The sequence below is a fragment of the Nomia melanderi genome, chromosome 12, assembly GCF_051020985.1.
Source record: "Nomia melanderi isolate GNS246 chromosome 12, iyNomMela1, whole genome shotgun sequence".
Lineage (NCBI taxonomy): Eukaryota > Metazoa > Arthropoda > Insecta > Hymenoptera > Halictidae > Nomia > Nomia melanderi.
Window position 1 is genome coordinate 14,606,111 of NC_135010.1, and position 23,334 is coordinate 14,629,444.

General features: G+C 40.3%; 4 protein-coding genes across 12 annotated transcripts in view; 2 read left to right on the forward strand and 2 right to left on the reverse strand.

Annotated features, from left to right (window-relative positions):
- Positions 1–2,124: 2,124 nt before the first annotated feature.
- On the reverse strand, positions 2,125–4,490 carry Pnn (desmosome associated protein-like protein pinnin). The gene is made up of 5 exons (XM_031980014.2): positions 4,215–4,490; positions 3,746–3,938; positions 3,492–3,665; positions 3,128–3,422; positions 2,125–3,052 (listed from the first exon to the last, which is right to left on the reverse strand). Exons 1-5 carry the CDS (start codon positions 4,373–4,375, stop codon positions 2,712–2,714), a joined length of 1,164 nt encoding a protein of 387 aa, XP_031835874.1. The 5' UTR covers positions 4,376–4,490; the 3' UTR covers positions 2,125–2,711.
- Positions 4,491–4,533: 43 nt separating this feature from the next.
- Positions 4,534–13,077, forward strand: DNApol-epsilon255 (DNA polymerase epsilon catalytic subunit 1). 3 transcript variants are annotated; one of them, XM_031980012.2, is made up of 19 exons: positions 4,534–4,617; positions 5,037–5,141; positions 5,210–5,330; positions 5,410–5,628; positions 5,694–5,926; positions 6,000–6,240; positions 6,309–6,625; positions 6,702–6,948; positions 7,012–7,564; positions 7,640–8,081; positions 8,143–8,380; positions 8,451–11,084; positions 11,155–11,321; positions 11,393–11,681; positions 11,760–11,861; positions 11,921–12,192; positions 12,263–12,395; positions 12,467–12,678; positions 12,743–13,077. In XM_031980012.2, the coding sequence occupies exons 2-19, from the start codon at positions 5,056–5,058 to the stop codon at positions 13,050–13,052; spliced, it is 6,816 nt and encodes a 2,271-aa protein (XP_031835872.2). In that variant the 5' UTR covers positions 4,534–4,617; positions 5,037–5,055; the 3' UTR covers positions 13,053–13,077. The 3 variants fall into 3 exon arrangements, with proteins under 3 accessions (XP_031835872.2, XP_031835871.2, XP_031835870.2); XM_031980011.2 differs by lacking the exon at positions 4,534–4,617 and adding an exon at positions 4,637–4,747; XM_031980010.2 differs by lacking the exon at positions 4,534–4,617 and having other exon boundaries at positions 4,754–5,141.
- A 59-nt stretch (positions 13,078–13,136) lies between these two features.
- On the reverse strand, positions 13,137–14,221 carry LOC116428394 (ATP synthase-coupling factor 6, mitochondrial). Its single transcript, XM_031980013.2, has 4 exons — positions 14,082–14,221; positions 13,601–13,749; positions 13,369–13,499; positions 13,137–13,298 (listed from the first exon to the last, which is right to left on the reverse strand). The coding sequence occupies exons 2-4, from the start codon at positions 13,741–13,743 to the stop codon at positions 13,279–13,281; spliced, it is 294 nt and encodes a 97-aa protein (XP_031835873.1). The 5' UTR covers positions 13,744–13,749; positions 14,082–14,221; the 3' UTR covers positions 13,137–13,278.
- Positions 14,222–14,519: 298 nt separating this feature from the next.
- Positions 14,520–23,334, forward strand: part of pnt (ETS transcription factor pointed) — a 127,175-nt gene continuing 118,360 nt past the window's right edge. For 3 of the 7 annotated variants that reach the window (XM_031980018.2, XM_031980022.2, XM_031980023.2), the window contains exons 1-2: positions 14,520–14,723; positions 21,135–21,244. In XM_031980018.2, coding sequence (XP_031835878.1) covers positions 21,140–21,244 — 105 coding nt within the window. In that variant the 5' untranslated portion in view covers positions 14,520–14,723; positions 21,135–21,139. Of the gene's footprint in view, positions 14,724–15,435; positions 15,632–21,134; positions 21,245–21,483; positions 21,839–23,334 lie in introns of those variants that run through there. The other 4 variants (XM_031980019.2, XM_031980020.2, XM_031980021.2 and 1 more) reach the window with 4 other exon arrangements.

A 23,334-nucleotide genomic window follows, 5' to 3' on the forward strand; every position in this document is an offset into this window, starting at 1 on the left:
TCAGTCACCTAAAATCGCGATCCTGAACCTTCCAAACAATGCCGTTCAGAAAATAGAGTACGCAGAGAGGAAGAAGAGAGCATGAAAGCGGGGTGGTACGCGGTAATTAAGAAAGCGTCCCGTTCCTTTCGTCTGGAGGCGAGTCGGTCCGCGTTTTCCATTCGGTGTACAAATAGCTCGGATACCCCCGACCCCTGTCGGCTTCTCTCATGTCTCCGCGACGCTGCGCGTCGCGTCGCGTCGCGTCGCACGCTTCACGCTTCCGCGCTACTCGATACCGAGCGTTGTCGGTCCCACTTTTAATCTCTTTCTTTTGTCATTTCGAAACGTTCTATCAATAAGAATTGCCTGTTCATTGTATACCCATTCGATAGGTCTTTCTACACATGGAAATTATTCTAGATCTTCGTGAAATTCCTTAACACGTTCGCTACCAGTGTCACATAGTTGCGAGGGCCGCAATCCTATATTTTATATAAAGAAAATCAAACTAATCCTATAGATACAGTCAGTTCAAGTTATATACTACGAAATTACATTCAGGGAGTCAATGACTCGTGTTAGCTTCATTTGTTTCAATAGTTTAGAAGATTTATGGAATGAAATATAATTGAAACAAACGTTGGTAGCGAACGTGTTAAGCTTATACACCATTAGCTGGTAGAACATTGGGAAAAATAATTAAATATTCGCGAACCATGAATGACGAATTTCTATTCTATGATTCGAACATTGAGTCATGTGACTTTAAACGGTACTTTCGAACTGCAAAGGGAATTCATTTGAATTGTATTGGTGGGTATTATACACCTACCGATGCGGCGAGCATTACTGAATCGTATTTAGGCGCAGCTTCTGTAAAAAGGTTACTATTTACCATTCCGTGTGTCTATTTTGCCGGGCTTTCGGGAAGAAGAAGGATAGAGGATAGAGACGACGGCGCAGAGACGCATTAGCCATATTCCGAGGTTGCATGGCGGAACGCCCCTTTCATGCCATCCCCTCCTACCCTCGAATATTACCGGGAAGATAGAAAGTCCCGGCGAATCTGCCTCGGAAGCTTCGAAACCAGCGTTCCGCGTGTAAATTGGTTAACTTATTGCCACGTTTAATCACGCTTCTTCCTGTTCCTTCCTTTTTCCATTTCTAAATCAACCGGCAATGAGTTAGATACTCGCCCGAAGTGGAAAACTCGTTCGAGTATGACCGTTACGTGAAATTCGAAAACTTACCAACTTCGAGAATTGAAAGAAAGGAATTTAAATTCTACTCACACAGGTCATCGGTTTCATAATGGATTGATACTATTCATCGTCAATTGTTAACGAGGCGTTAGATAATTAATGATATTCTATGTATCACAGTACGTGTATAGCGTACTCGTTCATGTAGCGAGAATGATGCCGTGACGTACGCCCTCTATTGAACTGATTCCCGAGACACCTATCGATTATAATTTGACACTATCGATGGTGCGTTCAGAATTGCCGCGAAAAACGAATTGATTGTAAAAGATTGAATTGACTCGTTGAAAACATGGATCAGATTAATTCAGTTGATGGTAATACATTTGTTATTAATGGTACCGTATACGATGATTTGTAAGGAATCTGGCGATGAGCACCAAGTAATTTTGCATCCTCTTCATACCACAACCGTCGAGAGAATGCGAGAGAAATGCTTGGAAAATAACTGATTCTCTCTTAAATAGATTCCATGCAGACAATTTGTCATGTTCCTTTTAGATCCCAGGAAGTTGCAGCTTCATAAAGCCTTATTTTAACTTATTGGTAAGTTTTATTAATATCATGCAATACCAGTAAAGGTATTTAAAAAATAAAAATAAAACAGATCTGAAACAATCATGTACATAAAACGGTTTTCGTTTAAACTTATTTTTGCGCATTCCTTTCTTTTTTCATTCTAGCCAATCCGTTTAAATTCGTTCACCGTATAAAGAATAGAGACGACTTACTGTATCTGTTAAGAGAAACTAAAACACTTATTCTTAATATTGCTATTTCAAAAGATATTGCTCGTGTCTTTTACACATTTGAGTCTTTTTACTAGATACGACCTACAATTAATATAACGCAAGTATACAAGTTCGCATAAAAATTCAAATTGTGTTACATTGTCAGAAGACGTTTGAATTCATACATTTTATTCCATCATACACGTAAAGCATTAAATTGTTGATTTAACGCTTCTCTTTGTCGCATATGTATTAAAAGACAGATACTGTTACAAAGGAAAAAATGAATGTATTATTATACATAATTTTTCAATCTAAAAATCTTTTGACTTATTTTATGGTATTTTATCGACATACTTATTCTTTCACCGAGTTACTCCGTCCTACTTGAAATGTGGTTGTTACTTAATTAAGTGGTACGCTACTAATAGCCATAATAGAAATATGTAACATTTAAAAAATATGGGATTCTGATAAACTGCAACTAGTCTCTTACATTTATGGATAATTTGAATGGGACTCGTCGACCGATGCAAGATGAAAAATGCGTATGCAATACGATGAAGGGAATGAATTTATACCTATGCGAGAACAAGTAGAAAGTGACAATTTTTTCGAAAAATTGTAAAATTTTTATCCACACGAGTCAAGTATCAAGTACGAAAAACTCCATCCTTTTCTTTGTTGGACCATCCAATGTACGTAATATGTACAGACATCTTAAGTACATTTAATACTAGCCATTATTCTCATCCTTCACTTCATTTACTTGTACTTCCTCCTCCTCCTCCTCCTCCTCCTCCTCTTTCTTTTCAACCTCATTCGAGTTATTATCATAATTCTCATCCTTCTCGGATTTTCCTGAAACTTCCGCGGTTTCATTATTCTCAGATTCTGAATTTTTCTCCGGATTCGGATCACGATTTTCTTCTCCCTCTTCTGCCGATTGTTGGATTTCCGATGTCGTATTTATCGTTGCGGATCCATCAAAGTTTTGTTGATGTTTACCAAGACCTACTTGTACTTCGATTAATTCTAGCTCTTCGACCAATGCTTTCTCTCTTCTTTCGACCTCCTCTGTAATATAAAATATGTATTAGACACTGAGAATTAATTTATTAAAAATAGAAGAATCGTTCTGAATGCGCGTACCATGCAGTTCCTTCGCAGACTGAGCCAAAAGAATGTCAGTTTGTGGATGTTTACGTTTCGGTGCATAATAAATAGATGGTTGAGCACGAGTTTTTATAAATGACGCAAGTGGTAATTGCGCAGCACGCCAGTCCTGGAATTGCCGACTACGTGCCAACTTCGCTTCCAACGCTCGTACTTCGGCTAGCTGTCGTTTGCGAGACAAAAATAATTGTTGTCTTTCTCTTCGTAACTCTTCCTTTTCCCGTCTTCGTGCCTCTTCTACTCTTGCCTCTACTTCAGCTTTTTTATCTTCCTGCAGAAAAATGGAGTATTTCAAGAAGTAATACGATGAATATATTATTTGTGCTAAAAGAAAATGTACCTTTGCTTTGAGTTTGGTTTCTTCCTGTCGAAATTTCTGTAAGGTGCCTAAAAGAGCACCAAACATTCTCTTATTCCTTTGCCTACTTCTTTCATCTATTCTTTCCCTTCTGATAACTTCTTGTCTAGATGGAATTTCTCTAGGGGTTGCTATTACTCTTGAAGACACAGCCGGCTGAAATGAATAGTAATCAAGAATACTTTCAATCACTGTAAACTCAAAAACATTGATCAATGTATCGTATGTAGACTTACCTTAATAACAGTATCATCTTCATCAGCACTATCATCAGCATTGGAAGGAACTCGTGCACTTAAACGACTGAAAACTGTCTTTGGTTCTCCATTAGATCCCTGCCATCTACGTTTCCCACCAGGTAATTCATTATTGACAAAGTCTGATACAACACGTCGTCTGTCCTCTTGTAATGGCCTCTTCTGTGATAATCTATTGTAATTTCATTACAAAAATATGTATTGTAGATTACATTCACAAGGAAATAATACATCCACTTACACTAACAAATTAATATAACTTAACAACAATTTTACATCTAATACAATCACATCAGAAGTTTTGAGTACGAGAGATAGGTTATGTTTGTAGACAACAGTATTTTATTGCATGATCAATGAATTATTGAATAAAATTGCATCCTTGAAATATATATAATTTCTAAATCATCCTAGGACATATTTTATTAAGAATTATCTTGAATTTAACCTGGGTGGTGGTTGAATTGGACCATTCTCTCCGTCGGGAAGATCCCGGCCGAGGATTTTCCGAATACTACGATCGAGTCCTCGTAAACCATCCCGAGCTGCTTCTAATTGCGCTTCTAATTTATCGGCACCCCAGGCCTCTTGTGCATCTAATTTTCTCATCTATTTAAGTTCGCCACGTTCACTGGAACCACAAAACTAATTTATCTAACAAGCCACAACGATTGTTGTCGAACCGCATCACTGTCGTTGGAGCCACCTACAATTTTGCTCCCTTTTTCCTAATCGATAAGTCTTGGGATTTTTCTTTACGCCTGTAGATCACAGGTCTAGTAATTTTCTTATAGAAACAAACTATTTCTGCCAAGCTATTGGATGAGGATAATTATTAAATAAAATTGAAAGTATTATCTTCCCAATGTTGTTCAGTTTATTACTAACTCCAATCATTTATTCTTAATATTCTTGAGCATAAATTTCCATTACAATATCACTTCCATCTCATGAACATTTTTAATTGTTTCTTACCCTTTGGTTGTTATTTATATGATATAACAATTTTTTATAATAAAAAGAATAATCTTTTATCTTATTTTCGTCTTATAACATTTTTATGCAAATATTATTGAACATTTACTATATGAACGTCTTATAGATTCGCAATCTAACTGTATACATCTAGTATGGGCGGGCAAATTACAACCTGTACGCATAGTGTTCGAATCTTTCAGTGCCTTCACAAATAACACATCTAGTTTTTATTTATGTTATAATAATATTTTTATCAACAGTATTAAAAGAATAATTTCAATTCCTATTTAAGCAACTGACGATTGTAGAATATGACAAGTTTACAAAACACAGGAAGATACAGGGTTGATAGGTCTAATTTCAAGAATGATCAAAATCAAGAGGGAAATTCATCAGGGTATTGTTTTTATACAAATATTTTTTACAAAAAACAATATGTATTATAATTTTTATCATACTTTTCAGAGAGACTTCAGGAGGAAGGCTAAATGAAGCCAATGAGAATATTAGAGTAGATGGACTATATGGATTTCACAGGGTAACTGATACAAAAGAAAGGACAGGATTCCTTATTAATATGCATGCAGTAAGTTGCAATGAATCAATTAGGTTTTATCTTAATTACTTTATAGTACCATGCCTTACATTGTTATTTTTTTATGTAGACAGAAATCATAGAGGAAGATAAAAGATTAATTAGTGGAGTAGATTATTATTTTCTCCAAGAAGACTGCGGTAGATTTAAGATTTCTTATCCATTCTGTCCATATTTTTATATTTTATGTAAAAAGGATACCTATGCAGAAGTTTCTACTGGTTTAAATAAAAAATATAGTGGAATTATACACAAAATCGAATCAGTCTACAAAGAAGATCTTGATTTGGTAAAATGATTTTTAAAAATATAGATCAACTAGAAGAGATATTATATTTCTTTTTTTCTTTGCAGCCTAATCATTTAATTGGTTTAAAACAAAAGTACTTGAAATTGTCCTTTATCAACACGGTAGATTTGACTGTAGTGAGACGTGATGTAATGAAAGCTGTGAAAGTTAATAAAGAGAGAGAAAAGAGCCATACCTATTATAGAGATATGTTATCAAGTGTCCTGAATAAAAATTTTGGAACTGGAGATTTTGCACAGCAGACCATTGATTTTGCAGATAATATTCTTGATATTAGGTATATGTTTGTTGGATTACATCTTGTATGTATAGTAAAATATATGTATATGTTAATATGGATATTTGTGCAGGGAATATGATGTACCACATCATGTAAGAGTATCTATAGACATGAAAATCTTTTGTGGGAGTTGGTATTCTGTAAGGACAAGAGGAAATGATGTGCCAATTATAACTAAGAGAGAAGATATAATTGTGCCACCTGAGCCAATTGTGCTAGCATATGATATTGAAACTACAAAGCTTCCTCTGAAGTTTCCAGATGCTAATACTGATCAGATCATGATGATATCATATATGATCGATGGACAAGTACTCTTTTTTTATTGCATAATGTTCTTCTTGGTATCAGACCATTTTTTTTATACATTAACTTTTAGGGATACTTGATAACAAATAGAGAAATCATTTCAAGTGATATTGAAGACTTTGAATATACCCCAAAACCAGAATTCGAGGGATACTTCGTTGTTTTTAACGAGCCTAACGAGAAAGCTACAATAAAAAGATTTTTTGATCACATAAATGAAGTTCGGCCCCATATATTCGTGACATATAACGGTGATTTCTTTGATTGGCCATTTGTAGAAACTAGAGCAGCTTTTCATAATATGGAAATGAAAGACAGAATTGGTTTTTCCAAAAATCGTGAGGGAATTTATTGCAGTAGACCGGCAATGCATATGGACTGCTTATGGTATTATATAACTTATATGCTTCCATCTGTTTTACTATATAGAATATTGTCGTAATTTTATTTTATTAATACATAGTTGGGTAAGACGTGATTCATACTTACCTGTAGGCTCTCAAAATTTGAAAGCTGTTGCAAAAGCGAAACTTAGGTATGATCCAGTGGAACTGGATCCTGAAGATATGTGCAGATTAGCTTCTGAAGAACCACAGACTCTTGCAAATTATTCAGTTTCTGACGCAGTTGCAACATACTATCTTTATTATAAATATGTACATCCTTTCATATTTGCATTGTGCACTATCATTCCTATGGAACCAGATGAAGTAAGTTCATGATGATAATATTTAATGTATGTACATATAACAAAGTATACTCATGAACAATAGATACTCAGGAAGGGATCTGGAACATTATGTGAATCTCTTTTAATGGTCGAAGCTTTTCAAGCCACAATTATATTCCCTAACAAACAAGAAGCAGAGCTAAGCAAGTTCACAAAGGATGGTCATTTACTGGATCAAGAAACCTATGTTGGAGGCCATGTAGAAGCTCTTGAATCTGGTGTTTTCAGAGCTGATATACCTTGCCGTTTCAAAATAGTCCCAAGCGCAGTGGATGAATTAATAAACGGCGTTGAAAATGCTTTAAAACACGCTTTGGAAGAAGAAGAAAAAGTTCCAATGGAAATGGTTACAAATTTTGATGAGGTAGCTCAAGAAATTAAGGTGAAACTAGAATCCTTAAGAAATCAGCCTCTCAGATTAGAAAACCCCGTGATTTACCACTTAGACGTCGGTGCCATGTATCCAAACATTATTTTAACTAATCGTCTTCAACCGTCTGCAATGGTAGATGAAACCGTTTGTGCAGCATGTGACTATAACGTGTCAGGAGCTCGTTGTCAAAGAAACATGCAGTGGATGTGGAGAGGCGAATATTGTAAGTGAAAAAAAATCATCGAAAGAATTAAATAGTATCGAGATTTAGTACTTTACGGATACACTTTTTGTACAGTGGCTGCGAGCTTAAGCGAATACCAAAGGATGCAGCAACAACTCGAAACTGAGAAATTTCCTCCACAATTTCCTGGTGGTACTCGGCGAGCCTATCACGAATTATCTAAACAAGAACAAGCTGCATACGAGAAAAAAAGACTTACGGAATATTGTAAAAAGGCTTACAAGAAAGTTAAAGTAACAAGAATGGAGGAGAGGAAACAAACAATTTGCCAGAAAGAGAATTCCTTTTATGTCGATACCGTTAGGGCATTCAGGGATAGAAGATACGAATATAAAGCACTCACTAAAGTTGCCAAACAACAAGTTGCAGCAGCAGTAGCAAAGGGAGATGCGGGTGATATTAAATCTGCTAAAAGTCGAGAAGTACTATATGATTCGTTGCAACTTGCCCATAAATGTATTTTAAATTCCTTCTACGGTTACGTCATGAGAAAAGGGTAGATATTTATTTCACGTTTCCTTTTGCGATTAGAAGTATTAACAATATCTTTGCTTCAGGTCTCGATGGTTTAGTATGGAAATGGGAGGTATAGTATGTTACACGGGAGCACACATTATTATGAAAGCTAGAGAAATTATAGAGAAAGTTGGACGACCCCTGGAATTGGATACTGATGGAATTTGGTGCGTTCTACCCGCTTCTTTTCCGGACAACGTAATTGTGCACACCACTCATCCAAAGAAGTCGAGGCTTACAATATCTTATCCCAATGCTGTTCTCAATTTTATGGTGAAAGTACGTTCGGTTTATAGTACTTTTAATCGTGTTATTCTTAAGCTTCTAATATTATGCATTATATTTGCAGGACCAATTTACTAATGACGCGTATCATGAACTTGTCGATGCCGAAAATCTTACTTACAAAATTAGAAGTGAGAATTCTATATTTTTTGAGGTAGATGGCCCATACTTAGCTATGGTATTACCTGCTGCGAAGGAAGAAGGAAAGAAATTGAAAAAACGTTATGCCGTCTTTAACTTCGATGGTTCTTTGGCTGAACTGAAAGGGTTTGAAGTGAAGAGGAGAGGGGAACTTCAATTGATTAAAATTTTCCAAACTTCCGTCTTCGAATCTTTTCTGAAAGGGAGCACGCTGGAGGAATGCTATGCGTCTGTGGCTAAAGTCGCAGATTATTGGTTAGATATTCTGTATAACAAATGTACAGACATGTCAGATACGGAATTGTTTGAACTGATATCCGAAAACAAATCCATGTCACGTAAGTTAGAAGATTACGGAGAACAAAAATCTACATCTATATCAACCGCTAAAAGATTGGCTGAATTCTTGGGTGATCAAATGGTGAAAGATGCTGGGCTTGCATGTAAATATATTATTAGTAATAAACCCCAGGGTGCACCAGTCACTGAACGAGCAATACCGCTGGCAATTTTTCAATCAGAACCAACAATCAGAAGACATTATTTACGCAAGTGGCTGAAAGATCCTACCATACAGACTGACGATATAAGACAAATTCTGGACTGGGGTTATTACATAGAACGGCTTGGAAATGCTATCCAGAAGATCATTACCATTCCAGCAGCTATGCAAGGAGTGTCTAATCCTGTACCTAGAGTAAAGCATCCGGACTGGTTGCATAAAAGAGTAATGGAGAAGAGTGCGACGCACAGGCAGAAAAAGATTAGTGATATATTTTCTGTAGTACCAAGAGAACAAGTAAAAGATGATGACGATGAAGATAATGATAAAGATGAAGAAGCAGGTCCGTCTGAACCTCGGGACATCGAAGATCTAGCAGATGGAGATCAGCCGTTTAAGCGGCCGATACCAGTAGTTCATAAAAGGAAGAGGCAATTGGAGTCCGAGGAAGAGGAAGACAAAAACAAAAGCTGGAAGGAAGTTTTAGGCTCACCACCGCCAATGGGAACGACAAAGGAAGAGAAACTTAAATGGCTGGAGTTCCACAAACAGAAATGGGCCTATCAAGCGAAACAAAGGGCCGAACATCAGAAGAGTAAAAAGAGTAAACGGTCTGCGAACGACAGGGATGAAGTAAGTTGGGGTGTTGCGAGGAATGACAATACAACCACTTTAGGTGGTTTCCTAAGACGAGCACAAAAGAAATTGCTTACCTCGATATGGCAAATTATTCAAATATCCCCAACCAATGACCCGGGTTTATTCAGATTGTGGGTATTGGTTGACCAAGAGCTTCACCAATTACGTCTTGTAATACCTCGCATATTTTATGTGAATACGCGTATACCAAAACCTGATCCAGAACCGGGTACAAAGGTATCCTGGACAAAAAGTTCTAAAGTTCTACCTCGATCGCGGCCTGTATGTCATCTGTACCGGTACTCTGTCCCAGAAGCGCAATTTCAAAAGCATAGCCAAGAATTGCTGATAGATTTAAGCAAACCGGAGATCGAAGGAATCTACGAGTTACAAACGCCACTAGAGTTCAGAGCTGTTGTTCAATTAGGATGCGTTTGTGCAGTAGATCCCAAGGCTGCTCGAAACATGGTTGACGGTGCAGATACTTTTACTTTAGAGCAACTTGAATTCAAGACTATTGCTGCACAACCATATCTTAAGGATGTCCATGCAATTAATTATGTTTTTCTGTATCACCATTGGAGTTCCAATCATCAAAGAGCGATTTGGGCACTTTTCCTGAATGCTAGCAAAAGAGCTCATATTTTCGTCTTAGATTCAGTTTCGTCGAATCAAATGCCTAATTTGAATGCATTGTACGGTCAAGAACGAAGTACAGTTGTGTCCATGCACGGAGAAGACAAAGTAAAAAGTTTACCGGAATCGATACAGTTTGTTACACGATTTGAAACAAATTTCCAACAAGTTTGTCGGATTTTGCAAGCAGCCGTAACAGCGTATAAGAATGAGGGGCATGGCGCAACGATATTCATTACTCAAACTGCTCTAGACAAACGAGCATTAACGACTCATATGCCATTACTCAATGATTTCCCATTAATTAGCACCCATGTCCAAGATATTGAGAATTTATATAATACAATAGAGTGGCAGAAGGTAGGCGCAAAGATAATGATGCGTCATTATTTCAAGAGTCAACAAATCATTGAACTGATGTCAGAACAGTGTCGGTATTTTCATGCACCTATTGGAAACATTCCTGCCGATCCCACGATCTTTGGCGCTGATTTGTTTTATGCTAGACACTTGCAGAAAAATAACTTTGTGTTGTGGTGTTCTACGACAGAGAAACCAGATTTAGGAGGTAGTGAAAACGATGATAACAGATTGTTGACCGACTTCGAGGAAAGTTCCCATTGCGCTGCGAACAGTCCTGGCACCTATTCTAGCGTATGTATTGAATTGGAAATAGAAAGTTTGGCTGTGAATACCTTGTTACAATATCATCATATTCATGACATTGATGGAACAAGTTCTTTCGTTGCGTTTCACAATCAACATGTGGCAACTGTTCAAGTAAGTAAAGCCTTGTTACATAAAATAACAATTGCAAACATATGAAGCTATATACCTAATGTTTTCATAGGAACTGGCAACAGGTGATCCTATGGCAGGTATAATTCCCAGCTATGATGAGACTGTACTTTGTAGCCCAGCCTTCAGAACACTGAGAAGTATGGTCAATGCTTGGCTATTGGATGTTTCAGTTTACAAAAACGTATTTGCAGATTATCAAATTATTCATTTCTATAGGTGATTTCATTTGTCGATACTTTTTATATGGTATATAAAATAATTGTAAGTTATAATCCATATTATTTTAGGTGGTTGCATTCACCAAATGCGCTGCTTTATGATCCCGCATTAAGAAGAACTCTGCATAGTTACATGAAAAAACTATTTATACAGTTATTAGCTGAATTTAAAACGTTAGGTTCCATTGTTATTTTCGCAAATTTCAATAAAATTATCGTATGCACTAAGAAGAGAACAGTTAGCGATGCCTTTGGTTACATGGAATTCGTTGTCCAAACAATACGTAATAAAGAAATCTTTCATAGTATTGAAATCACCTTTGAACAATGTTGGCAATATTTAATATGGCTTGATGTTGTGAGTAAAACTGATTTCAGCATTGACCTTACGGTTATTTTGATTAACGAATAATAAAATAATTGTGTAAATTAATAGCATAATCATGCTGGCGTGAAAGGGAAGTTATCAAAAGATATAGACAAAAATATTGAATCAAATACTCTCGATGACGAGAATGAGGATGAAGATGATGATTCAGTAAGTTCTACATTGTATATATTGCTGTTACAAAATATCAAACACTTCTTTTTATTTAGCCTGAGATAATAATGAAATGGAATTTAATGGAATGTCTACCAAAAGAAGCTGCATGTCAATCGAGCTTTAGTGCTGCAATAGCGGGATACATAAACGCGATTTATCAATTCATGGTTGAAAATGAACAGCTGAATTGTACAATAAGACCTAACAGAAGAGTTACTAGTTTCAGTCAAAGTTTATCGGGGCAATTAGGATTGGGAGCATTTGAAAACACTGCGGATTTTGCTAAGAAGCTTATATCAGGAGATATGTCTCAAAAACTTTTCCTGTAATAATTTTTCATTCATTATATAACGGAAAAGAAATAGTATATTATATGTAATTAATATATGTTGTAGAATTGTACAGAAAGTATACAAAAAACTTCCTCAGAAAGAATTAACTATTGAAGAATATCCAAACCTGGATTTAGATGGTAAAGACAGTAAAAAAATTAATCCAGCACTAGAATTGATTAAAGCAGTTTGTAAGGTACTTGAACAAATATTTTATCACCTTAAATTAGTTCGTAAATCACGATGAAAATGCCAATTTTGTTTTAGGTTTTATCATTGGACAAAGAGATTGATAATGAAGTGTATACTTTGCAAACTAATATGTTACGATTGATCAAAGTTAGTAGTTTCAGTGATGCAGTTGAATGGAAAGATCCATGTATTTCTTTAATTTTACCAGAAATTATTTGTAAAGCATGTAATCATACAAGAGACATTGATCTTTGTAAAGATACTTATTGTGTTATGGAGAATAACAGGTATGTATGATTTAATAAGAAATCATTGAATGTTCACTCTAATGTATGAATTATGTTTGTGTAGATATCTGTGGAAATGTCCTCTTTGTAAAATGAGCTATGATAACGAAGAAATAGAATTTCTTCTGACAGATATATTAAACCGTAAAAGTATGGCTTACATGTTACAAGATTTGCAATGTAATAGGTGTAAAGAAATTAAAAAAGAAAATATGAACGACCGCTGTTCCTGTTCTGGGGATTTTAAGACTTTAATTTCTAGAACAGAAATGGAAAAGTTTGCTAAGATATGTAAATCTATAGCTAGAAAGTGTAACATGGAAACATTAATGGAAATAATTGAGAACACAAAACTTTTTATACCTGCTAAATAGGTTTGAAATTATATATTTTTGTACTATAAATGAATTGTAAATTATATCTACTTATCTCCTATTCAAGTATGTTCAACATGAATATGTATTTGAGAAAAATGGAATTTAATATACTTACATTTACAACTTCACATGTATATGTATTTTTACAATTGAATATTAATATTAAATGTTACAATTACAACTGTTCTAAATGTATACTTTTACATAATTTATATTCACAGACTTACTTTTGTATATCTGCATCTGAAATTAAATTTGTATTTAAAAATATCAAATAAATGAAATATTTAATTATTTTTAACTAAATGCCTACCTTTGAATTGTATCTTAGGAAATTCATTCATAGCCTGTCTGTTTGCACTGCCAAATTGTTTTGCAAGTCTTTCCATTTCAGCCTCCTTGTCCTTCTCAAATTGAGGAGTAACATCAACTAATTTGCCGCCACTAAATTTATTAATTTAATATCACAGGAACGTCATTAACTTCGTGTTTATCAATGTTTTATGAAGTAGAAGCAAACGTTATAAAAGAATATATAAACTTACGCGCTTTTTTCTTTGTATTCGCGGATTTTGTCGATGAACAATTTCTGAATTGGGTCGGTTGCTTTCTGTAACGCTGGTGCAACAATACCAATATTCCGCTTCAGAATCTTCGGTGCATTGATAACCAGACGTTTGGTAAGCATTGTGCCCTAAAAAGTCACATACAAATGTTTAGTGACACCCAAAGGTCATCGAATGACAACTGGCAAATGTTGCGCATAATACTAAAACTAGTCATTTTACACAGAGACAATGCTTCATTCATTTATAAAACTATATCTTCGAATAAATGACAATCGATTAAAAAATTATTCAATTTCTCTTACGTAATAAAACTCTGTGTAACGAATAAATGAGGTTATGTTCATTTAAATTGAAGCACTATCGGTAACGTCTAAAATTATCGTACAGAATATTCAAGAAAGTATCGCCAAAATAAGAATACAATTTCAAATAATTATAATCATTCTGGAATTCTTACTTTTTGTAAACCGTGCAGTTCGGTATCACTTGTCGATATTGAACACCTTCGAATACGCAATAGGTTAGAATTACTTCTAACTTATACTGTATAAGCATAAGAAAAGGATCATCTCTATGCCTCAACCTGATTGGTCGAATATAAAATCCTCTCAGCGTACACTATGGTCTCCCTTACCTTCCTGTGAAAGTTAATTTATTTTATTCTATTCTATTTCAGTCGAAAACTGAACGTAGAAAAGATTATAAATAATATTATTGAATATACTGCGAGCATTCCATCTATCTATTCGTTAACCCCGACCGAAGCGCCGCTCCAATGGAAGGAACAGAGAGTGGCAGCGAATCACGGTACGAGTTACACACTTCGGCCGCTGATTGGTCCCTGGCACGTTTCCGCGGGGTGCGGGGAGGTGGAGCCCGCTCTTGGTTTCATTCATGAACGCTTGGACTGCAGCCATAATACATTTGTAATCTGTATTGTGTACGGGTACACCGCGTTAGTGCTGCCGATGTGCGTGCGCCTCACAGTTGTACACGTGATTCTTGTTTTGTGTTCGGTTCACTTTTTGTGTTTTTCCTGTGCATTATCCGACCGCTTGACACTGTTGCGTTCCCCATTGGATTTTACGTCGGAAAACAGGTAAGCGATCACGTTAACCTGCGCGCTCTCCGTGTGTACGTAGCGCGCGAACGCGGATCTTCGAAAGTTTCGAACAGTACCGAATCGTTTGATTTACGATTTATCGATAAGAAAACGATACGGAAACGGAACGCGAACCCGTCGCAGTTTCTTTTCGATAGGATAGAGCGTATCGTCACGAGAAAAGTGCACGCCTACGTACGGGCAGGCCTATATTTGTTTTGACGGAGCGTTCACTGGCTACTTTGCATCCCACGGGCAATTGGAAACACTGACAAGACGTACACTATAATCTCGGATATATATTCGTGGAGTTGCATTTGTTGCATATTGTTCGACGAGTTGTAGCTTTTGCCAATAATACATTTCAATTGGCTAGAATGTCGACGAAGTAACATTTTCCACATCACTCCCACGCCGTTAATCCAATTCCTTGTGTACTTCTCTGTATGGCTGAGTAACAATGCAAACTATTTTTTTATACGGTGCAATTCGCGGAGCAACTTGGGTGTCCTGTGTAAGCAGCCCGAAGGTTGTATCGGCTTGAAGTTTATCATACGTCGTGACATCAATGATTTATACTTGCGATCGATGGTAGATGTATTCTTCGGCAAGTAGATTACGCAATATATACAAGGTGTGATTGTTTTCTATTCGAAGATAAGAGTTATGAATACCGTACTTTAAACAAGGTACGTACGCAACGGAACGGGATCGCGGATTTTTCGTGAAAACATTTCGAAGATTAGTTTCCTCTCTCGCGTATCGATCCCGTATCGATCGTGAATATCGTTCGGCTCGCGATAATCGTATCTCATCTTGCGTCACGTAGAATTTCGTTTTTATCGGTTCGGCTGGGACGTAGACGTGTTTCGCAGAAACTTTTTAACGGCCCCCTCCGCCTCCAAGTAAGTGGTGAAAATTACTTTCCTACGTAAAGATTGATGAGACGAATTTGTTGCAATAATAGCCGAAGAGAACAATGCGGCGCATTGTACGCGTAGAAGAATCCACGGTATGATTAATGAAAGAGCGTGCTGCGTAATCCTTAGATAATGAGTTTTCACGACAATCTTTCGCGTGCTTCTGTTGTAAATAGTAATAACGATATCGTTGACCAACACCGCGCCAGGCGTCCTGTAGTTCATAATTAATTAATTAAAAAAAAGAAGGATAAAATTCTGGCGAAATATTCTTCTGATCCCCCGAAATCCGGCCACCTACGGAATCGTCTAATGGGACGACCATAATCGCGAACCGATCGGGAGCGATGAAAATTAACGATCTCAGCAAAAAAACCTCAGTTCAACATGGCGGTGGTACGAGGCTGTGTTTTCAAATTTATTCGAATATATTTTACACTCTGGTAAACAGTTTCTGTCGGGTCTGGATTAAGTTTTTATACGACGTCTGCGTAACATATTTCGCCGGTAACGCGCGTAGGTAATATTTCCGTCGGCCAGTATTTGAAACGCGTACGAAGACGAGAGAAAAAAGGGAAGGAAGGAGGGAGACGGGGAACGCGGGTGTGCGGTGCGTCGAAGCGAGAGGGGCGTACAGTGCGTCGGACAGTGTATAAGTTAAGCGTATACGAGGGGATGGGATGGCTAGCCTGGCAATTTAAAAAAGGAACGCGATGCCCTCGGTGTTGGTGGGTCGAATGGTTTTTGTACACTTTCTCGGATCTCGAGGAGGACGGCATGGCAACGTCGCGACCTACCATGCTTCCCTCGTTTGTCTTCTCGGCTGTTTCTTCTCTGCCAAAGACGCGACAAATATCAAAGGCCAGAAGACGTACCGTGATGACAAAGCTGCGCGAACCTTCTGACATGGCGAGCATCAACGGGACACGGCGGAAAGGAGAAAACGCTGCGGACAAGCGATAAAGTCGCAGCGAAAAAACGTTAATCGCGTTCGAGACTCGATTCGCGTTACGACGAACGCGTTTCGTACGAACGAATCGACGAAAGGTAATTTTTCAATCGCGAACGATCATTTCCCTCCATTTTTCCCCGCGAGTTCCCGCCATTTTCGATATTCACGATTACGGTTGTTACGTAATAGACGATAGGATAATCGAGTTCGATACATTTATCGAAGATCTTCCGATAATCGAAAGCGTCCTTCCCCAACGTACGAATTGCCGCTTGAATTCCTCGCGTGTCGCCGTTCGTTTGAGAAATCGGAAATAGTGGTGGAAGAAGGAGAAGTCGACGAAATTATTGTTTAGAAAAGGAAAGTGGTTCGTTTTAATGAGTTCGAGAGTCAAGGGCACATTGAGATTTTTCCCCATGTGGGCTCGTCGTGGGTGCTTGCGCCTCGCATACGGGTCCATGCGTCCCGTGACCTGCAGGAACGTCTGCCCGCATCTGGAAACCCAGCGGCAGCTTCTCCAGAGATATTATATCGCTCCTCCCGGCGGAGTTGAAACAATAGACACTTGAACTCCTCGAAGGACAGGCCGGCTTGTACACGGTATCCCAGAAAAAACGTACTTGCCCAAACCCGTCGTCGCCTCGGAACAGGACGCGTCCTGCACTACGGTATACCTGAATTTTGCTTCAATATTATTCTACATTTCCGATGATTCATTCGTATCACCGAACCATATAGGTTATGTCGTTCGACGGAAATTTTTTTTCAGTGAAACGTTCAGGTTATGTTCGTGTTCGATATAGGATCCTTAATTTTGCATTGCTTTTTTCACGAGCGTTCTTTTAATACGTCGAATGCCACGGGGTCACTGGTGATCCTCAAACAAATTGAATTACTATAGTTCATTTAATTAACACGTTGAATGCCGCGCGATTTCACCGAGAAAATGGAAAAAGATATAATATTGAATTATTGAATTGAATTGCGCTATTCTTGTTTACTTACGTTGCTGAATGTCGACTAATATTATTAGTGATACAGAAATGTTTTCAAATAGTCAAATTGAGTGAATGAAACGATTATTTGAAAACATTTCTATATTAGATATAGATATAGATGAACCTGCAATAACAACGCAATTCGATCAATATTGATTTAATATTATATTTTTCCATTTTGTATATTTTGCTCTATATTGGATTTTGTTTATTGTTTATTTGCCGTTTGCAGCGTGACGTTTATTATTTGGCGATCGCGAGATTAATAACTGCGAGGCATCCGTTCGTTCCCGAGCACCGTGTACACAGGACATCTGTAACATCTTGCACGTCTGTTGGCCCCTCTGTTCCATCTCGGGCCGAATTTATGGTCAGAAAATGTAAAACTCCTCGAGGCCGCTAACTCGGTCTAATGTTGTGCGTCTAGTTGCAGCGTGTCCTCGGTATTCCGGTCGAGGGAACTCTTCGGGTGAGACAAACCAGAAGCGTCACGACTTTGCCCACCGTATCGAGCGATCTTTTCTTTCGCTTTCGTTGCTCGGAAACGCAGGTAGACGCATCCGAGTGGAAATGGCATCCCCGTGTTTGCGCGGAAGTCGGCCGGGACACTTTAAACGCCGATCGTGACCCGCCTTCCGTGACAGGCTACAGATTTCAAGATAGAACGGAAACACGCGCGAACACCGGCCCGTCGAAGCTGACGTCCTAATCGTCGACTTTTTCTTAACCCTTCGCGGACGGGATCTTTGAGAGTATCCGAGATCCTCGCCGGAGGTAGCTGAACTATGTACAAAACCTTTAACACCTTCACGACCAACGTGGCACATTTTATCACGCCTAATATTCTATCTCTCGCGAAGAAAATCTGCTGTGTATTTTTTCCTAAAAGCTGGTTGCGTTTAATGCAATATTGCAGCTAGGAAGATAGCTGAGAGAAACACTGACGCGAAGGTGTTAAGTATTAAGAGAAAAAGGGATTCATGCGTTGGTCTTCCGTTCGTTGAACAATTGAATTATTCGCTCGATGGAAGGCTTAATCCCTCGAGCAGGGAGGGCCGAGTGAACTCCCGTGATCCATCGCGTTTCGTTACGTTCCGTTTCGGTGACCACTCGTTTCCTTATCTGCCCACTCGGAGATTCTAATCTGAATTACCACGTACACGCGTTTATTGCCGGACGAACAAGCGGTTCAGCGTTCCTTACATTTATTGCCGAACGATATCCTCTGTGTTTCTAGAAGCGAAACAAAGACTCGAACGGGATCGCCGGTGGTGCTTATAATTCACGTCGGCGAAACGTCGGGGCAAATTGATTTCTCGCGTCGGGATTCCGACGATCGATAACCGTGGCATCGCGACGATGGATGCCGCTGATATTAAAATTCGAACGGACACGTTCGTTATTGTTCCTCCTTCATTGCGAGAGCCCGAATCCCGGGAACCGATTCTGCGCGTGGTCCTTCTCTGGAATTTGATCGAGAGTTCGTCGTTCCACCGGGCCATTACGGCATGATTTTTCAGAATTACTAGTCAGATAAGCTAGTCAATCGCGATTCTTTTGTCGCGACGGATCGATAGCCGTTCGTTCGACGATAAGCGGCGTTATCGGCTCGATCGCGAGTCGAACGGCTCGTTTATCGCCGACTCGTGGAAAAACAGCACCACGGGGTAGCGGAACTGCGATCTTTGCTCTTCGTGTTTTCGATCGTTCTCGCGTGCAGCCTCGCCGTTGTTTTGCCAGAATCAACGATACAATTAAGTCTGCTCGCTCGCGCGTTTTCGGAGCTGAGAAAGTTCTCTCCCCGGCGCTCCGTTCCGATTCACGTATCGACACAGTCTATCTCCTATTATTTGTTCATAGAGTCGACCGGTCCATTTGGCTCGAGGACCCCATTGAACCCGGCGGATGGAAAAGGGATAATATAGGTTTCTCATAGGGAAGACACGGACACCTTGCACGGAGACCGGCAGGGTTAAAAAGCAGAATTTCGAAACGCTTTGTATGCGCCGAGGCAGATTTCGCCCGTGTCTAAAGAGCCGTGAGAGTCGATGGCGCGGTGCTCGAGCACTTTTCCACCTACCATCTGTCGTTCGGGCTTCTCCAGCCGGAGTAACCTGATCTTGGTAGAAACCAGGGTTCGAAAACCTCCTACGTACGCTATGCCTGCGGTTCGCATCCCCTTACACGTGAACCTTCACGTGAAATCACGCTTGCACGTTTCGCGTGTAATATTCAACGCGAAAATCGAGGAACCATTCTTTCTGTTGAAACGTTCGGTGTTTACCAGTATTTGTCAGAATTGTTAACTCTTTAACACCTAGCGGGTGTTTGTTCTGTAAAGTCGAAAGACGTGATGTTCTTGTTCTGTAAAGAGTTCTTGATTCACGACTCGTGGAATGAAGTATCTTCAATGTTTCAAGTCGGTTCGTTTTAACGTATTTACCCTTTACATCGACATTTTGTCGAGAGGAAACGTTCATGTTTGGAATAACAAGTCGCAAACGAATGATTCAACTGATTGAACGGTATCCTGATTCAGCAGGTTTTGTATGCTCTAAATCTTCGTTCGCAAAGGGATAACGTTGGCGCGATTCACGGTAATTCACAGGAGGATGTTTATAACCCGAGAATAATTTCTCGAGAATATCGCAGAAGCGTCGAAGAGAATAATCCTGATAAAATTTCTCTGGATTAGCTGGAGGGTTCGGTGTCCATTTCGGGAAGTTCATGGGCGTGATGTTTCACGCGTTTCGGCGCCGAGCGAGGAGGGGGGGACGGCTCGTTCGGCGTAGCAGAGGCGTCATGTGCAAGAGAATTTACTGTACAGGTTGCAAATAAAAAGGGAACGCTGGTGATTTAGCATCTCCAGACCCGCGGCTCAGAAACGCGGTTCGTTGAACGTCTGTTTTTAAAGCGGCCCGCGACCGCCGTTAACCGTCCACGCGGAAAGTTATGCTTTTCACGTGCGGCCACCGCCTAAATAAGAAATTTACACGCGCGAATCAAACGCGGCGTTCCCCGGTGACGCCGCGCGATAACCACCTCTCAGGGACACGAGGGAATTTATTTAAGAACGGGGCGGGTACCAGCAGCGGAACCGATCGGGGAACTAATTGGCCCGGGATTTAATCCCCGGCGCATCGGTTGCCAAGTCGATTGCCATAGGAATCTTCGCCCAGGACTTTTGGATGATCCTGTAGCTAGAGTCTAGCAACTTCATCTCCGAGTGTTCTCTCATCCTCCAAGGGCGCGACATTAACCCTTCACGGACGAACATTCTTGAAAGTATAGAAAACCGGCAGATTCTACCAAATATATCGGATGCTTAAATAATAGAGACAAAGGAAATGTGCTGATCCCTTGCAGTTATTAAATCATTTATAACTCAGTGTTCCGAATATGAAAGTTTGGTCCCGGCGCAATCTCGACATTCGTCCTCAAGGGTTAATCCTGCTCGTCGAGGTCTCTTCGCGAATCGCGTCGCGATTTTTTCCTTATAGCTTTCTTGTAGAACTAAGGGATAACGTTTCCGTTGCAGCCAGCATGGATATGGAATCCCTGTACGACTACGGGGACGAGGAACAGGACTTCTACGAGGAGAGTCCTGGGACCAGGAAGGGCTACCCAATCGATCACAGATCCATCAAGGTCAGTGGTTAGACGCTGTTTAATCGCCGGAGCGGAGCAGGCGGAAGGAAGACTGTCGAGAGCGTCGGTCCGGTTAAATTTACCCGAGAGATCCCACAGGTGACACGTAATTTACACAGGGTTTAATTTTAAAGCGTGCCGGCCAATTTCGAAATAGAAGTTTCCCCAACGAGAGGCACCTAACCGTTCACCGGAATTCGAAGACAGTCTTCCTTCTGGCAGGTCTCGATAATCGTATATTTGTTGGGGGTCTCGTAAAATTTGTCGCGCGTCATAATTCCGTCCGACATGTTCGAGTGGCACGGAATTCCTAGCCGGTGGCGTGTTGTCTCCTCCGTTGTGCGTTCGATTACGTTCGTACGTGTATTCATAGCAGAAAAGTTGCTCGGTTAACAGGTTGACGTATTCTTAGATCACGAGGCAAGAATTGACGGAGATTGATGGGAGACTCGGCCGACTAAAAGCGTCCGCTCGGTCCGTCGGTGAACACGGTCGAACACTTCGGTCCCGCGAACAAAGGAGAACTATTTATAATTGGACATTCGCGGCTGGCTACTTTGCGGCATCGCGGAGTGCAACATGGGAAATCGTCGGGTAGGGCTGGAAGTGTCCGGGTCATAACGGGGAAGAGGCTCCCATTCGTTTCTCCCGTGCGAGTCGTCGGAAAGACGGCGCACAGTGCGGTCGGACGATCGTCTGGACGAAACTCGATAACTTGTAAAGTATGAATGATAGAGAAAATATGCTTCAGAGGTCACGATGCGTAGAGCTGAATGTATGGTGGTTATATTTTGTATACGTTACGGGGGTATTACGAAGATTCTTCAATGACAATGGATATCTTGCGTTTCGTTGTATAGAGAGATTTGCGAGAAACTGCGATTTTCGAATGAAAGTCATTTCGTACAGTCAGGGACTGCTTAGCAACACATTTTTAACCTTCAATGTTCGTTATGTAAATAGTCGAATTTCGGGGTTTTGTCCACAGGCGGCCGCACTGTGCGTCGTGGCCTCGGGGTCGGTCGGTGTCGGTTGCTTTTAGAAATCGTTAATTAACCCTGACCGGCGACCCGCTAGCGAGAGAAGCGGTTCGTTCGAAATAGGCCGATCCTTCTCTATTTTCGCGGCGATAGTTGACGTTGGCAGCCGCGTTGGCAGCGGTCGGATTGTACGAGTGCCAGTAACAATTCGTTCTGCTCGGTGCTCTCCGGCTTGGTTTCATGAATGAACGTAGAGCCTGCGGCTCATTCACTATCCCCTCGGTTCCCCTCTGACCTCGCGCGGCTACATAACGCCTCTAACGCTTCTAACGCTCCCTCTCCTTTCCTCTTTCTCCGCTCTCTTTCTCTCGCCCCCGTCCCCGCCCTCTCACTCTCTCTCTCTTTCCCCTCGTCCGTCCCTGTTTCTCGTGCGCCCCCTCGGCACTCTTGTTCCTTTTCGATTCACTCCCTCGCTCGGTCCATCCGTTCCTCCTCTTTGTTCGCTCCTCCTCCTCTCTCTTCTCTCTGTTCCCTCGTCTTCGTTCGTGTTGCTTCGTTGAGACCGCCGTACCCGCCGCGCGATTCTTTCACCGCGGAGACGGGTGAACCGTTCCTCTAATCGCAACAGATAACGGATAGAAACGACCAGCGATAACTGGCTAGGAAATGGACTGCAGCTCTGAGGATATTCTTCGGTCGCTTCGAGTTTCGCGAAAACAGCTGGCAATCTCTAGATTCTACTCGTCTTTCGATTCGGGTACAACCGAATCGGTTTGTCCAGCGATTCCCTGGATACTGTGGACTCGTCAGACAGTTCCAGCGTCGGAACAAGTTTCCGTTCGGCCCGCGACGACCCGAAAACCGGCGTTGATCGGTCGGTTTATCGTCTCGGCCGTTCGCCGGTAGGAAATTATTATTATCCCCCGCGAGAGAGGAGCCCGATCTCGGTTAACGGGTTAAAAGGGAAGGTATAACGCGATATCGTTCGAAAGCGAAAGGGACATCGAGGAGAAACGGAAAGTCGTGGCTCGTTAAAGAGGAACGGGATGCAGAAGGGAGCAGGAACGCGGGGAGAAGAAGCGAACACACGCGTGCACGGGCAGCGGCCGC